This window comes from Siphateles boraxobius, unplaced genomic scaffold (genome assembly GCF_051911475.1).
Source record: "Siphateles boraxobius isolate OS27281-9 unplaced genomic scaffold, OSU_SipBor_1 97, whole genome shotgun sequence".
In the NCBI taxonomy this organism is placed as follows: Eukaryota; Metazoa; Chordata; class Actinopteri; order Cypriniformes; family Leuciscidae; genus Siphateles; species Siphateles boraxobius.
In genome coordinates this window covers 1,671,199-1,687,500 of record NW_027509227.1, presented here as the reverse complement: position 1 = coordinate 1,687,500, position 16,302 = coordinate 1,671,199, and the positions used below count along the sequence as shown (strand labels likewise).

Genomic DNA, 16,302 nt, shown 5'->3' with positions numbered 1-16,302 from the left:
AATGTCTCTCATAAAAGAAACATTATCAAAAATCTTCCTACCTGGCACACAATACGACTGATCAGGGTGAATTATGAGTTCAATCACTTCCCCTAGTCTAATTGCTAGGGCTTTGGAGAGTATTTTATAGTCATTACATAAAAGACTTACAGGCCTCCAGTTTTTTATATCATTTAGATCCCCTTTTTTTGGTAGCAGAGTAATGATTGCTCTACCACAGCTTCGTGGCAGTTGTCCTTTTTCTAAACTCTCATTAAAAACTGCTACCAATTCTGGACCCACCTCAAACCAAAAAGATTTGTAAAAATCTATTGAGATCCCGTCAATGCCCGGTACTTTCCCACTCTCCATTCTTTTAAGTGCATCCTCAAATTCTCCTAAACTCAAAGCTCTACCAATCTCTTTATTGGCATTTTTAGTAACTTGAGGCAAATTATCAAAAAAACCAAAACTTTCATCATTTAACTCTAAAATTTCACTTCTATACAAGTCTTTATAGAATTTTACTGCTCTTTCTCTGATATCTATAGGGTTTGACAATAAGACTCCAGTTTCAGACTTCAAACTATGAATGAGCTTTTTCTGCCCATTCTTCTTTTCCAGATTAAAAAAGAATTTTGAGGGAGCGTCCATTAAATTGGCACTCTGAAACCGAGATCTAGTTATTGCACCTTGCGTCGTTAAACCTAAAATATCAGTTAAAAGATTATTTTTCTTTTTGATGCACTCCAAAAAAGTGACATCTTTTGTGGAGTCTGCAAGCCCTTGCAACCTCATTAAATCTTCTTCTAAAACCCTCATTGACTTATTTACATCTCTTGTAGTGTTGCGAGTGTATTGTTGACACAACTGTTTTATTTGAACCTTTGTAAATTCCCACCAATTATGCAATGACAAGAAAGATGATTTCGAAGCTTTGGCGTTTTTCCAAAACTCTTTAAAAATATCTCTAAAACAAGAATCACCCAATAAATTATTATTAAAATGCCAATATGCACTTTTAAATTTAACATGGTTTTTTGCCACAATGCATTTAACCAAACTATGGTCAGAGAAACTTACTGGGACTATTGAGCATTCCCTTAACATACTTAGTTGATGCTTAAAAACATAAAATCTATCAAGCCTTGCCATTGATAGCTGGTTATTAAAAGCATGAACCCAAGTGTATTGCCTCTGCGTGCCATGGAAATTCCTCCATATATCGATTATACTGTGGGATTTCATTAAATGAATTAAAGTCTTTCTCGATTGCATGTGAGGTTCAACATGATTCCTGTCAATGGCATTTTCTGTACAGTTAAAATCTCCTCCCACAAATAAAAACTCATCAGCATTACAATCATTTAAAACATTACCCAAAGTGTTTAAAAAAATTACTCTCTCTAAAGCCGCAGTAGGAGCATATACACAGATAAAAATAAAAGTGCTATTTTCAAAAGAAGCTTTTACTTTCAAGAGCCTTCCTTTTATTACTTCTTCAATAGTGTAAGAATAAGGAGTGAAATTCCTAGAAAATAAAACTCCAACTCCGCCACTTAAAGAAGTGGAATGACTTAAAATCACTAAGCCATCGAACTCCTTAGCCCAATCTGCAGCATTTAAGACATCACTGTGTGTTTCTTGTACAAATAACACATAATAACACATTATAATCCCTTGCTCCGTTAACATTTAAAGAAGCGAGATTTATTTCCTCCATTAAAAGGAAAAGAAAAAGAAAAGAGCAACCAAAGCAATAAAGCCAAAAAGGATATCTTATATTATCCATTTAACTTTGTGAGGATTTTCTTTAACCGGAAAACATCCTGGTCAGTGAAACTGTTTTTATCTCTGAAAACTTTTACTTTCTCAATGAACTGTTTTATGTCAGGGAAATATTCCGCTATTTTTACTCCCCTCATATTTTTTGTCACATCTAGAAAGTTTTGTATTTCCTCAACAGTATATTCTCTGCTAGAGAAACCACTTAGGGGTAAGCTAGCGCTAATACTGCATTCAGACATCTCAGTTTCACTTTCATTCTCAGTATTTTTGTCAGTCTGGACAGCACAATTACCATCCAGTCGTTTAGCCTGTTTGACATTTTGACATCCCACCAATTTCCTTTTTTGGGGAGTCTTGAGAAAACACTCTTTGTCTTCAACCTCAGGACTCTCCATTTCTTGTATCACCCTCACAATACCCATAGCTCCATCCTCACTGTTGCCTTCATCAGAGTCATCAGACTCACAAAAACCTTTTTCAGCTCCCAACACATTTCTGATTTCTTCCTCCTCAGCCACAACTTCTTCTATTTCAGCTGTTTTATCTGCAGGAAATTCAGAAACATTTTCCAAACTTTTTGAGACCTCAGGCACCCTGCTTGGGCCTGGCATCTCCTCATCAACTGCAACAATCTCCTGTACTTCAGCTACTACAACAGTTTCAGTTTGCTTGTTTGCGCTTTTTGGACATGCACGAACAAGATGTCCATTTTCACCACAACCAAAACATCTCATAGTGTTAGTTGTAGCGTAGATTACATAATTAAACCCTTCGTGACTAAAATTAAGGGTCAGATCAAGTTCATTAACATTCTCTTTCAGGACCATATAAACAAATCGTCTGAAAGACACCACATGCTTTAGCAAAGATGATTTACTTCCTATTGGGATCATTTTTATTTGCGAGACCATTTTGCCGTATCTGGCAAGCATTCCAACAAGAACATCATTTTTAATAAAAGGTGGCACATTGGACAGAGTCACTCTTTTGGACGGAGTGGAGAGAGGGAGTACAGATGTAAAAATACCCCCTATCTCAACACCACTCTCGACCAACAAGTTCGCTAAATCAATGGTCTTAACAAACAAAATATTAGCGCTGTTCATCCGCGACGCCGACAGAACATTCTCATGCCCAACAACAGCACTCACCGCCAACACACACTCCTCAACACTTGCGGCAGAGTCAATTTTCACCCCATGACGTCTTGTCAAAAACTCTAAACTCTCCGCACCTGGAGCAGCCATCCTCCCAGTACACAGACTGGGAGTTAACAACAACCCTCCCTAAAATAACCACTCTTAACTTACCGAAACTAGAAAGAAAAAGAAAAGGGGGAAAAAAAAAACACAACGTCCACTAACCACAATAAACAAAGATAGAAAAGGAAGGGAAAACACTCGTACCTTCACTCAGCACGCTCACTCCAAACACACGCTCTCCACAGTCACACCGCACATGCGCACGAGAGAGAGAGAGAGAGAGAGAGAGAGATAGAGAGAGACACAGAGAGAGAGAGAGAGAGAGAGAGAGACCGAGAGAGAGAGAGAGAGACAGAGAGAGAGAGAGAGAGACAGAGAGAGAGAGAGAGAGAGAGAGGAGAGAGAGAGACAGAGATAGAGACAGAGAGAGAGAGAGAGACAAAGAGAGACAGAGAGAGAGAGAGAGAGAGAGAGAGACAAAGAGAGACAGAGAGAGAGACAGAGAGAGAGAGAGAGGCAGAGAGAGAGACAGAGAGAGACAGAGAGAGAGACAGAGAGAGAGAGAGAGACAGAGAGAGATAGAGAGAGACAGAGAGAGAGACAGAGAGAGAGAGACAGAGAGAGGCAGAGAGAGAGAGACAGAGAGAGACAGAGAGAGAGACAGAGAGAGAGACAGAGAGAGAGACAGAGAGAGAGACAGAGAGAGAGACAGAGAGAGAGACAGAGAGAGACAGAGAGAGAGAGAGAGAGAGAGAGAGAGAGAGAGAGAGAATGGAGAGGCGGTAAATACTGACGAGGCAATTTGTAAATGTTGCAATAAAAAAGGTGACCGCGAGAGATGGAAACACCTCTAACCTAATGTCGCATCTCCGAAACAACCACCCACTCACTGCTGCGAAGATGCATTTTGCCCCGAGTTCATTAAATAGGCGCATTAGTTTATATTTGTTAAAATAATATAATGTAATTTTTTTTACGTTGATAATGAAAACTGAACAGCACAAGTAAGATGGGATGCATCGGGAGTCAGACATTGACCACTTAATTAAGTTTCATTTTGTAAAAGCCCTTTCTTTAAAGTGAATTTCGTTTTGTATAAATTGTATCTTAATTTTAATATTTTTTTTTATCAACCAATAATAAATAAGAATCAAATATATCAGACAACATAATCATGACATGATCGTGCGCTGGCGCGCCGTGGTCACTTGCATTGAAATCTCATCATAAATTAACCGAAACTCAGTGTATGTCTCACAGACATGACAGATATCTAAATAAAGCTTGAAATTTCATTAAACGAAACAATTCAAAACGAAAAGAAATAGGCCACTCGCTGATTATTTAATCCATGATGTGCATTTCTCTCTATAGGCGCGTTCACTACGGAGATATCAATCATCAATTTCTTTAAACGAAACAATTCAAAACGAAAAGAAATCGGCTAGCCTACTCTCTGATTATGTAATCCATGATGTGCATTTCTCTCTATCGTTCACTATGGAGATGGCGATTCATCAATTTCTTTAAACGAAACAATTCAAAAGGAAAAGAAATATAGGCAGCATACTCTCTGATTAATCCATGATGTGCATTTCTCTCTATACGCGCGTTCACTACGGAGATATCAATCGTCAATTTCTTTAAACGAAACAATTCGAAACGAAAGGAAAAAGGCTAGCCTATACCTTCTGATTATGTAATCCATGATTTGCATTTCTCTCTATATATGCGCGTTCACTAGGAGATGTTGATCGTCAGCTTAATCTTTGCAGCACTGACAGAAAAGTTGTATTAATAAAAATCAATGGACGCGTGTCACCGGATTTACAAATCCACTTCTTGCTTGTTAATTTAATTTAATTTAATTAATAAAATGATTACAATTGTCATAATTAAAATAATTAAATATTATTAATTGTCCCATTTTTGCTCATTTATAAATAGTATTTATATCTACACCCCCTCAGCACCTGGGTTAAACAATGATTTGGCGGCACAATATTATAACGGCCCACGTATTAAAAATAGTCGAGTCTAAATAGGGCTACGGCTCATATTACATTTAATGCCGTCAGCCGGGATCAGACACAACGTGCACGGGTTGGCCTTGATTTTTTTATTTTGCCCGATCTGGTATTCAGTTTCTGAACGGTGTAGACACAAGCCAACAGTTTGGTGATGCTGTCTGAGCCTTATGTCATAATTTTTAATTAGTCACGGTAATACCGTATACCCCGGTAAAATAGGGAGGAGGTTTGATGGTATCAAAATTTGGATACCGCCCAAGCCTAATCAGTATCATGTTTTACTTTTTAAAAACTGTGTATGGTTCATTCTAAAGTTGTTACTACAGCTCACTTCTCATAATCCGGTAGGATTTCTGATCCCAGATCAGCTCACGAGACCTACACACACACACATACACACACTCTCTCAGATTAACCAGCTCTTGTCTGCAACAGTGAATAACTCCCGCTCAGAAATTTCCCATGATTCCTTCATCACTCGTGTTTGAGGAGAAACTCAACGTGGTTCAGGGATTTTGCATAGACACACTTCAGGCGGATCAATGTTTTCTTATTAACCATGTGTTTGGTGTTGTTTTTCTGACAACTCTGTGTGTGTGTGTGTGTGTGTGTGTGTGTGTGTATCTAGTTTGCTGAATGGTGTCTAGACTACGGGACGCATGGCTGCCGCATCCCTGACCGGCCCTATTCCCTGTTTGAAGGTAATTAATAATCACGTCTCCTCAAACTGTTCTCTTCAATATTCTCAAAAGCGTATTTCAACTTCAGTCGTGACGTCATCAGTGACATCATCATCTGTGCTGAAGCCTGATGTTCTGACGGCCAGTTATGAGTACAGTTCACATGATTTCTGACTGTGAGAATGGGCTCCTTTAATTGTGTAGAGCATGATTACAGGTTATATTGGATAATTATATAGTCTTTATATACATACTGTTCAAAAGTTTGAGTTTTTTTTCTTCTGCTCTCCAAAGCTGCGTTTATTTGATCAAAAATACAGTAATATTGTGAAATATTATTACAATGTAAATCAGCTGTTTTCTATGTGAATATATAGTAAAGTGTAATTTATTCCTGTGATCAAAGCTGAATTTTCAGCATCATTACTCCAGTCTTCAGTGTCACATGATCCTTCAGAAATCACTATAATATGATGATTTGATGATCAAGAAACATTTATGATTATTATCAGTGTTGAAAACAGTTGTGCTGCTTCATATTTCTGTGGAAACCATCATACATTTTATTTTTCATGATTCTTTGATGAATAGAAAGTTCAAAAGAACAGCATTTATTTGAAACAGAATCTTTTGTAACATTATAAATGTCTTTACTGTTACTTTTGATCAATTTAATGCTTGATTAATAAAAGACAAATTTAAAAAAATATGACAGCCATTTTAAAAAACATTAATTCATTAAAGATTTATTTAAGCTGTGTTCACTCAACGTTTCCTGATCCTCTCTGTCTCTCTCTGTAAATTTAAATAGTCTGTATTTATAATTCTAGTCTAATTCAATTAGGCTTTTGGTCTTAAAGGTGCAGTGTGTAAACATTTTGAGTATCTATTAACTGTATGCCAAAATCATCAGTATTAAAACAATAAAAGACCTGAAATATTTCAGTTGCTGTGCAATGAATCTAAAATATATGAAAGTTTAATTTTTATCATTACATTATGGAAAATAATGAACTTTATCACAATATGCTAATTTTTTGAGAAGGACCTGTATATTAAGACCCTTGATCCTCACCTGACTATGGCTTTGTAAACTTTATCCATGATGTGGTTTATAATGGACTGTGGTACAGAAACTTGGTTTACTCTGGCTATTCTCTGCCGTCTCAGACGACGATGTTTGTCCCGTTTTGGCCACCGTAGCTTCTTCGAAAGGGAGGAGTGAGTGGTGGGCTGAGCCCTTAGTGTAAACTCGCAACTGAACCGCTAGATGTCGCCAAAAGTTACACACTGCACCTTTAAATTCACCATTAAATCGAAATGGACATCTTTATTTTTTATGGAATTTCACAGTGTTTATTGTAAATGATTTATGGGTGCACATCATCATTATTGTGTTAATAATGTTGAATGAGAATAAGTTCCTCTTCTCTTCTCTGATGACGAGGGCGGGGCTATAACCTGTCACTCACATGAGATCAGCCAATAGCAAACCACAACCATCCAATCAGTTCCTCACAGACACAACCAAGCCCCGCCCACATGTGTTCTAGTTCCTGAAGCGTTTCACTCGATATACGACACAATAGAGGAGAAAAGACCAGCACAACTTCCCTTTCAGGAAGACTTTGAGCACATGAAATCCTATGATATTATGAATATCTCTGCTAACCCGGATGTTTTGTGTGCAGGAATGGCGGGAGCCGTCCACTATCTCTCAGACGTCCTCCAGCCCGAGGGATCCAGATTCCCTGCTTTTGAACTTTGACATGTGCGTCTGGACTCATAGACTTTTGCTCCGGTATGAGGAGTTTCCCAGCTGAGACAGCGTTGGATGGTACGGGTACACACCCTTTAAAACGGACACAAACAACAACCGTCAGCCTATAATTTCAATCAACGCCTTGAGTTCTGTGTTGTAGCTTGTGTTCATCAGTCTGTCGGATTATATTTGAGGCTAATACATGTTTGAGTTGTAGTTTATGTCTTAGTCGTACAGCACATCATGTTTCTTGCGTTTGCATGTGTTTTGGTGAATCACTGGAGCGTTCGTTGGCTCGTCGGTGTCGTCTCGCATGCGAATGGAAAACGTGCTCATGTCGGAGTGTGTTTGTGTGTCTTTAGGCCAATTTCCTCCCTGTGTGTTAGTCAAGTATGTGCTGTGTCAGTGTTTCGTTCCATTATACCTGAAAGAATGTAAACATCGTTTCCTCAGGCAGAACGTGATATGAATGTCTCAATAAATTGGGCTTTTCTGAACCGGTCACATGTCTGATTCTAATGAACACTGTAGAAAAGGTCAAAAAAATCATTCTCAGATATCTGTACAAACACCTTTTTTCTAACACATCCCAGTCCTTGGATTCAACACACACACACACACACACACACAGTGGTGAATCAGAAACCCTCCTGACAAAAACCTGATTTGTTTGGCAGATCTGAGCCAATCAGAAGAGTGGGTGTGGCTTATAGTGCAACATCCTCCGCCCACTTTTACAAATGTCTTGGATTTTTTGGTTGAAGTATCTTTCATATTCATTTTCCTAGCAAAAATATTCAGAGATTAAGAAGATTAATATTTGATAAACAGTAAAAGGCTGTGAACTTTTGTCTTTCTGAATTAAACTGAATGATGCAGGACAACATCGCCTGCCAGTCGTGGTCGTTTTCTCATGAAATAATTTCCCTTTGTGAGTATATTACGATTTGTGTTTACATTTCAACATGAGATGACTGTGTGCAATGTGTGCATGAAAAAAAATCTGCAAGATGTATCCTGAACCTTCAGCATAACCTACAGAAACGGCTCTGTAATATTATCATCATCAGTAATAGCCTGATGTGGGTCGTCTGATGTTATGGCCATTAGTTCCAGTAAAATGTCATGATTATGCAAGTAAAGAGAGTGTGAGTAGAACAAAGCCTCAAAAGAGCAACAAACACATTAAAGCAAACCCAACACATGTGAAAGGTGTAGCAAACATCAGAAAGAGAGGGAGCTTTATTACAGCAGCGCATCGGACACTGACAGGGTTGACTGATGTTGCTGGTGTGTCGATGACTGTAGGAAACAGTGCAATTACTAAAGAAAACACTTTCACAGATTCATCAACTGATGACATCACACTACAGTGTCTTAAACATCTCTTCAATTTCAACAGAAGAACCTCTTACCAGTTCAACATCCCTCCTTTGCATAGTTGAAACTTCAAGCGTATGACAAATAAAACATTAACAATGAAACCACGACTACAAAAAAACAACACTTTCCAATCATATCTTGAAATACACCAGGACCAATTAATGATGGGCAGTTTTCCAGTCAATAATAGGGAGTAAATTGATAAATAATGCAATTTATGCACTGAAAATATGTTCAGGTGAAAAAACCTGGTCGTCTAAATGTGAGTGTTTCCATAACGTTGGCATTCCTGATCCCGAAGGTGCATTCTGTTCACGGTCACAACTTCAAGAATATTAACCAGCCGGCATTCAAAATATTAATCATAAGTAGTCAAAATTTCAAACTTTACAGTCAGTTAGTTTTTTCCACATGTGCCCTGTCAAATAACTCACATGTTGAATTAATATTTAGTACATTTTAAATAAAAACCACATTGACATTTCACTTCTAGGGTTCTGGAAATAGCTTCCAAATTTGATATACTTTTCCAAACAATCATCATTATTTACGTATATGTGGGTGAATCTTACCAAGAACATGTCTGGGTCGTTATTCACCAAAAAAAATAAAAATTGGGAAATTGAAAATTTTGCATTGACATTTTTGATAATTAACAGCATTTCCCCAAATTATTATTAACCCTCTAGTGCTCACGTGGCAAAAAAAATTTGACTATTTTTACCCGGACCATTTAACCTTTTCCAATCGTGTCCATGATTGTTTTTTGAGTTCTCACAGCAAGTGCCAAAATCTTTACCAAAACTCTAAAAAACTTAAAATTTGTCAGTCAAAATGACCGAACAGCAGCAGAAGGTTAATGCGCTTAACTGTCATCAACAAATAAAAGTTCCTAAATGGTCCTAAAAATAGGCTTCATTTATTCATGCTAACTATAATTTCTTGTTTTTAATCCTATTTAATTGAACTGAGGGTTTAAATGTGAGAGTTTTCAAGAGATTCATATGTCTGCTTTGTAAAATAACTATTGGAAAATATAGAAAGCTTGATCAGTGAAATAAATCTGGCACTGGATATTACAAATATTATTGGCTCCAAAAAATGGCTTTAGTTCTTCTCTTGTAAGTCGCTTTGAATAAAAGTCTCCTAAATGCATAAATGTAATGTTAAAGTACTGTGTCTGTTTGCTTCACGTTATCCGTGTTCATGCTAATTACGAGGCTAAAATGTTTTCAAGCAGTAAATGCATCACTCCCTCGAAATAACACTATAAACTTCAGCTATATTTCTCATCGGGGGTCAAGCCTTCTGGTTCTTCTGCACATACTTCAATGATAATAATGAGTCTGCAGAGGCCCAGAGAACGAACTCTAACGAAACGAGACGTTTAACCTGAAACGAGCCTTAGCCCATCCACAGAAACAGGGCATTAAGGGTGAAGTAAACCAGAAAAGATGTGAGCAGATTCCCTTTCGCTCTGAGAGCATGGCTTCAATAGACTCCGTGCATATGAGTTCATCATCTATTTCAAATTTCTGCCCATTAAAGTGTTTAGATTGGAACAAAGCAACAGCTCAAATGCATGATGTGGATCAGAATGTCTACAGTACGAAACTCCCTGCTTTTGGGGTTCTTGAGTAAGTTTGGGCGTCGGTATGGTTCCGGAGCACCTGTTCTCCTGAAGGTCAAGGGTCAGATCATTAGTGTGACCGACACAAGCGCGCGCTCACTCTCACTATCTTCTGCGCTCCCCATCCTGACAGGTTTCTCAAATCTCTGGCGGGTAGAGAAGTCCATTTTTGCTTCCGTTTGAAATCCCACATCCCATCAGGACTCTGTTCTCTTTGTTGCCCCTCCGATCAAACGACGCAACTGGGGACGGGTAAGAAAGAGGCGTCCTGAAACAAGCAAACGAAAGGAAGTGTGTGTGTGTGTGTGGCTCTCACTGCGAGGGTTGTGTGTGGCTCTTCTTCTCTGCGCCGCTGAACACCTGCTCGTACGAGGGCGGCGGGTGACTACAGTAGGACGGGGGCGGAGGGAAGGAGCTCATCACGTGTGTTGCCGGGGTCGGCCCGGGGTAGGCAGGGGCCAGGGTCGTCGTCGTCATGGCGACGCAGGGGTCAACGTAGCCTTGAATGCCCGGCTGCTGAGAGACTGTTGGAGAAACATGGAATGAATTAATGTCAAGGTTTACTAGCGCTGTGAAATGTCAACATTTGTCACTGGAATAGTGGAAACTGTATCTGATATAAAGTTGCCGTCATACTGGGGGACAAAAAATACTGGTGGCTGATATAAGAGTACTTTACAAAGTTGCTCTCATACTGTGTGATCATTCAATCTAATTTAGCTTCCACACAGGCCAATTTGCACATTTACATACTCCTTAAAAAACTGTTCAACTCGAAACCTAACAATTAAAAAATTAAATGGTATCAAAACAATTAGATGTAGCTGAAAATCTACACAAGTGTTAGTCTTTCAGTTGTATTACCATCCATGCAAAAGGGGAAACTTAGGAATAATTTTGTATAGTAAAGTAAACATGGACATGTAACAAACTGCAGTGAATTATAAAATACATTTTACAAAAGATATCATTGTATAATGCTCCTGTTAGTGTTTTCAGGTCTGTGTTTTATGGGTGATAAAGTGTGTTTCTTTAGTGAATCCTCTGCTAGTGTTCTGGAAGAATGAGATGATCTGAGACATGTGTTTCGCTAGTTTTAGTGCATTTTCGATGTGAAATTAACTGCTGTTCCAAGCTGGAAGCTGGTTAGGAAAACGCCTCGGTTTCTTCTGTAACCTCGGTTCCCTGAAGAGGGAACGAGACGTTGCGTCGAGATTGACGCTGTGGGAATGCTCTGCGTTATTGCCTCATGAAGCACTTGTAAAATCAGTCCAATGGCGTATAGGCGGGTGACGTCATGGCAGGAAGATATAAAGCGCACCCAGACCAAACCTTGTCACCTTCTGATAGGTCAAAGCAAGTAGGTCACAGGCACGGTGAAAGTATTGCACGCCGAAGCAACGTCTCGTTCTCTCTTCAGGGTTACATTAGTAACCGAGGCGTTCTCTTTCAAGGGAACTCGAGTTGCGTCGAGATCGAAGCTGTGGGAACGTCTATACCAATGCCACCATAGTGTCCAGTGCCTTGTGTGAAATCAGGAGAGCACAACAAAGACAGAATCACCTGGGACCCAGGAGTGAAGCCCAAAAATATGTTGTAAACCTGATGAGTGTGTGCGGAAAGGTACAGCCCACCGCATCACACACCTCTTGTAGGGATACCCCAAATACAAGGCTACAAAGACGCCAAACTCCTGCTCAAATGCACCACGGAGGAAACCGGTTTGTTTCCTGTGCAGGGAGCTATAGAGAGATCGTGGTCTCGACAACCTCAGTTGAGAGACAGGAGTCTATGAATCGGGCCCCCTCAGAGGCCAAACCGACACTTCCATAACTCCCGGAAGTAGAACAATCAGGGAAACCATGTACAGATGCAGTACAGCCACATCTGAAACTCCATATGAGCTCCGCCACCTCAGGGTGGAGTCTCCCTTCCCTGGGCCTCAGCCCCTGCCTCGACAGGGTCTCTGCTCCCTGAATCTGGAGCCCAGGGATGTAGAGCCTGAGCCATCTTTACCAGGTGATTAAGTGCCAGGTGAAGTGGTGACCCGTCCACGAACCCCGAGAGACCATCCATGATTGCTCCCTAGCCCGTGAGGGAAGCATCCGTCGTAAGCATCGCCCCTTTAGTCCTGAGTCACCACTGCAGGGTCTCATGTGCATCAGGCCAAAAGGTATCACGCTGGATGCTGTTGCCATCAGACCCAACAGTCCTTGAAACTGTTTCACAGTGAGTGACTGGCCTAGCTTTATTCTTTTCACAGCCGACAGGATGGACTCTATGCGTGCTGATGAGAGGCATGCCTGCATCGACATTGAGTCCCAAACCACGCCTAGAAAAGTGGTCCTCAGTAGAGGAGAAAGCACTCTTTTTGGCGTTTAGCCGTAACCCCAACTCTTTCCTGTGGGCGAGAACAACATCTCGATGCCGAACCGCCAACTGATGCGACTGAGCCAGAATCAACCAATCGTCGATGTAGTTCATGATGCGAATACCAAGCTCCCCATCCTGACAGGTTTGTCAGATCACGGTCTAGTAGAGAAGTCCATTTCTTCTTCCGTTTGAAATCCCACAACGAGATGTCGTTCTCGCCCACATGAAAGAGTTGGGACTACGGCTAAACGCCAAAAAGAGTGCTTTCTCCACTACAGAAGACCACTTTTCTAGGCGTGGTTTGGGACATCAGGACTCCTATTGCTCATCCAAACGACTCAACAGGGAACAGGCAAGAAAGAGGCGTCCTGAAAACAAGTAAACGAAAGGAAGATCCACCAGAGCTACATCTACGCATTTCGTGAAAGTGCAGGGTGATAGTGCTAGGCTGAATAGCACTATCTCGAAACTCATAGCGAAACTCGATATTGGTATGCTTTGCCCCTAAAAGCAAACCTCAGGAACTTCCTGTGATATGGAAGGATGGATATGTGGAAGTACGCGTCCTTGAGATCTATCGTGACAAACCAGTCCTCAGATCTGATCTGTGGCATGATTCGTCTCAGGGTTAACATTTTGAATTTTAGCTGCATGACTGCATTAGCATTAGCTAATGCATTAGCTGCATGACAAGTTCAGAACTTGCAGATCCAAAATGGGACACATCTCGAGGCACTTTCCTTCCTCGAGAAGGAAGCCAACATGAGCAGAGCTAAAACTCTCGATAGTGCTTATGTAACACGTTGGGAATTTATGAATGAACACCACAAGGTCCACCCTCTGCCACTACTAGAGCTGACCGTGCATGCTCCACTCCCAAACAAACAACAAACAACACATAAATCATATGTATCCCCACTCGTAATGAAACGAGGGTAGGGAGGAACACACGATCCAAAATGCTGATTGCTCGCACATTATACTTGTGTCTAGATATATAATATGCTTGTGGACAAACAATAAATAGACAGAGACAGTTTCACACAGAGCGCTTGCCGAAGACAGAAGCTGACAATGTTTGGTCTCGTTGTGCTTTATAGCCTCCTGCCATGACGTCAAATGTTTTCACCCCCTGGCTCTCAAAGGGGTGGTATAATGCCCTTTTCACAAGATGTAAAATAAGTCTTTGATGTTCCCATAGTGTGTATGTGAAGTTTAAGCTCAAAATACCCCACAGATATTTTTACATACCACACATTTATTTTCAGATAGCAAACTTTTTGAGGGTAAGCAAAAACGTTTTTTGTCCGTCACTTTAAATGCAGCTGCTGCTCCTGGCACAGGGGGCGGAGCTTCAACAGCTAATTCTAAGCAGCTTCGATTACCTCACACAGACATGCACTGAGAATTTCAAAAACTTTTAGCCTTTTAATTTCAAACCGGGCTTGAGACAAAGATGGAGAGACTAAAGAAGTGACAACATGTAGACAACATTTCTGAAGGGTTAGTTGATGAATTTATGTAGCTTATGTGTGGTTGTCTTTAGTCACTGATTAGCATATTCTGTCATGATAATCTATAAATCACGTTCCAGGAGGGTTTATGTAAATTTTAGGGTTTGTGATGTCACTAACCTGGGAAGAATGTTGTGTAGTCGCTACGAGCCGTTTGTTGTAGTTAAAAACAAATATCTCCCTTTGCTCTGAACTCTGAGCGTTGTAACTTTGCAGATGTTGTTTATGCTCACACAGCAACATTACACACTAACTAAAGTTCGAAAAGTTAAATCATAATCAACCACCCTTTAATGCATTGTGTTTCCTTCTGGAGAATCAGTGAACGTTTGAACCTATTTTAATAGTTGTGTTTGAGTCCCTCAATCGTCCTTAGTGTGAAAAGATGGATCTCAAAATCATACAGTCTGGAAAGAGTTCAAATATGAAAAAGATGCTTGAAAAGATTTTTCGGGCCCTGGAGAATTTTTCTGAAGAACATTGTGCAGTTTAAATGCTCAGGACAAACAAGGGACTCAAGAACAACCATCACAAAACACAAAACAGCCATGGATCATCCAGGTAACGACACAGTAAGAATCAAGGGTGCATCAACTTTTCAACAGCGTCATTTTTATACATTCAGCTATTTTTTTTGTCTTGAGGACTACATGTAAACGTCTTTTATGTAAAACATCTTATGCAGGACAGAAGTAAATAAAAAATAACATGCATGTTGTATGAACCCTCTTATTTAGTTAAAATTATTCACATTTTCACAGATTCTGCAAGGGGTTCACAAACTTTCAAGCAGCACTGTATATACAGGTCCTTCTCAAAAAATTAGCATATTGTGATAAAGTTCATTATTTTCCATAATGTAATGATAAAAATTAAACTTTCATATATTTTAGATTCATTGCACACCAACTGAAATATTTCAGGTCTTTAATTGTTTTAATACTGATGATTTTGGCATACAGCTCATGAAAACCCAAAATTCCTGTCTCAAAAAATTAGCATATTTCATCCGACCAATAAAAGAAGTGTTTTTAATACAAAAAAAAAAGTCAACCTTCAAATAATTATGTTCAGTTATGCACTCAATAGTCAATACTTGGTCTGGAATCCTTTTGCAGAAATGACTGCTTCAATGCGGCGTGGCATGGAGGCAATCAGCCTGTGGCACTGCTGAGGTGTTATGGAGGCCCAGGATGCTTCGATAGCGGCCTTAAGCTCATCCAGAGTGTTGGGTCTTGCGTCTCTCAACTTTCTCTTCACAATATCCCACAGATTCTCAATGGGGTTCAGGTCAGGAGAGTTGGCAGGCCAATTGAGCACAGTAATACCATGGTCAGTAAACCATTTACCAGTGGTTTTGGCACTGTGAGAAGGTGTCAGGTCGTTCTGAAAAATGAAATCTTCATCTCCATAAAGCTTTTCAGCAGATGGAAGCATGAAGTGCTCCAAAATCTCCTGATAGCTAGCTGCATTGACCCTGCCCTTGATAAAACACAGTGGACCAACACCAGCAGCTGACATGGCACCCCTGACCATCACTGACTGTGGGTACTTGACACTGGACTTCAGGCATTTTGGCATTTCCTTCTCCCCAGTCTTCCTCCAGACTCTGGCACCTTGATTTCCGAATGACATGCAAAACTGAGCAACAGTCCAGTGCTGCTTCTCTGTAGCCCAGGTCAGGCGCTTCTGCCGCTGTTTCTGGTTCAAAAGTGGCTTGACCTGGGGAATGCGGCACCTGTAGCCCATTTCCTGCACACGCCTGTGCACAGTGGCTCTGGATGTTTCTACTCCAGACTCAGTCCACTGCTTCCGCAGGTCCCCCAAGGTCTGGAATCGGTCCTTCTCCACAATCTTCCTCAGGGTCCGGTCACCTCTTCTCGTTGTGCAGCGTTTTTTGCCACACTTTTTCCTTCCCACAGACTTCCCACTGAGGTGCCTTGATACAGCACTCTGGGAAC

The 16,302-nt window shown here is 40.3% G+C and overlaps 2 protein-coding genes across 4 annotated transcripts in view; one reads left to right on the top strand and one right to left on the bottom strand.

Moving 5' to 3' along the window:
* lancl2 (LanC lantibiotic synthetase component C-like 2 (bacterial)) overlaps positions 1-7,943 on the top strand; it is an 84,473-nt gene extending 76,530 nt beyond the window's left edge. For both annotated transcript variants that reach the window (XM_077225002.1, XM_077225004.1), the window contains 2 exons: positions 5,628-5,700; positions 7,371-7,943. In XM_077225002.1, coding sequence (XP_077081117.1) covers positions 5,628-5,700; positions 7,371-7,447 — 150 coding nt within the window. In that variant the 3' untranslated portion in view covers positions 7,448-7,943. The remainder of the gene's footprint in view (positions 1-5,627; positions 5,701-7,370) is intronic.
* Positions 7,944-8,649: 706 nt separating this feature from the next.
* Positions 8,650-16,302, bottom strand: part of vopp1b (VOPP1 WW domain binding protein b) — a 45,991-nt gene continuing 38,338 nt past the window's right edge. The window contains exons 5-6 of one of the 2 annotated variants that reach the window (XM_077225013.1): positions 10,771-10,978; positions 8,650-10,696 (exon numbers count right to left, since the gene is read on the bottom strand). In XM_077225013.1, the coding sequence (XP_077081128.1) occupies positions 10,684-10,696; positions 10,771-10,978 (221 nt within the window). In that variant the 3' untranslated portion in view covers positions 8,650-10,683. Of the gene's footprint in view, positions 10,979-16,302 lie in introns of both variants that reach the window. The other variant, XM_077225014.1, reaches the window with a different exon arrangement.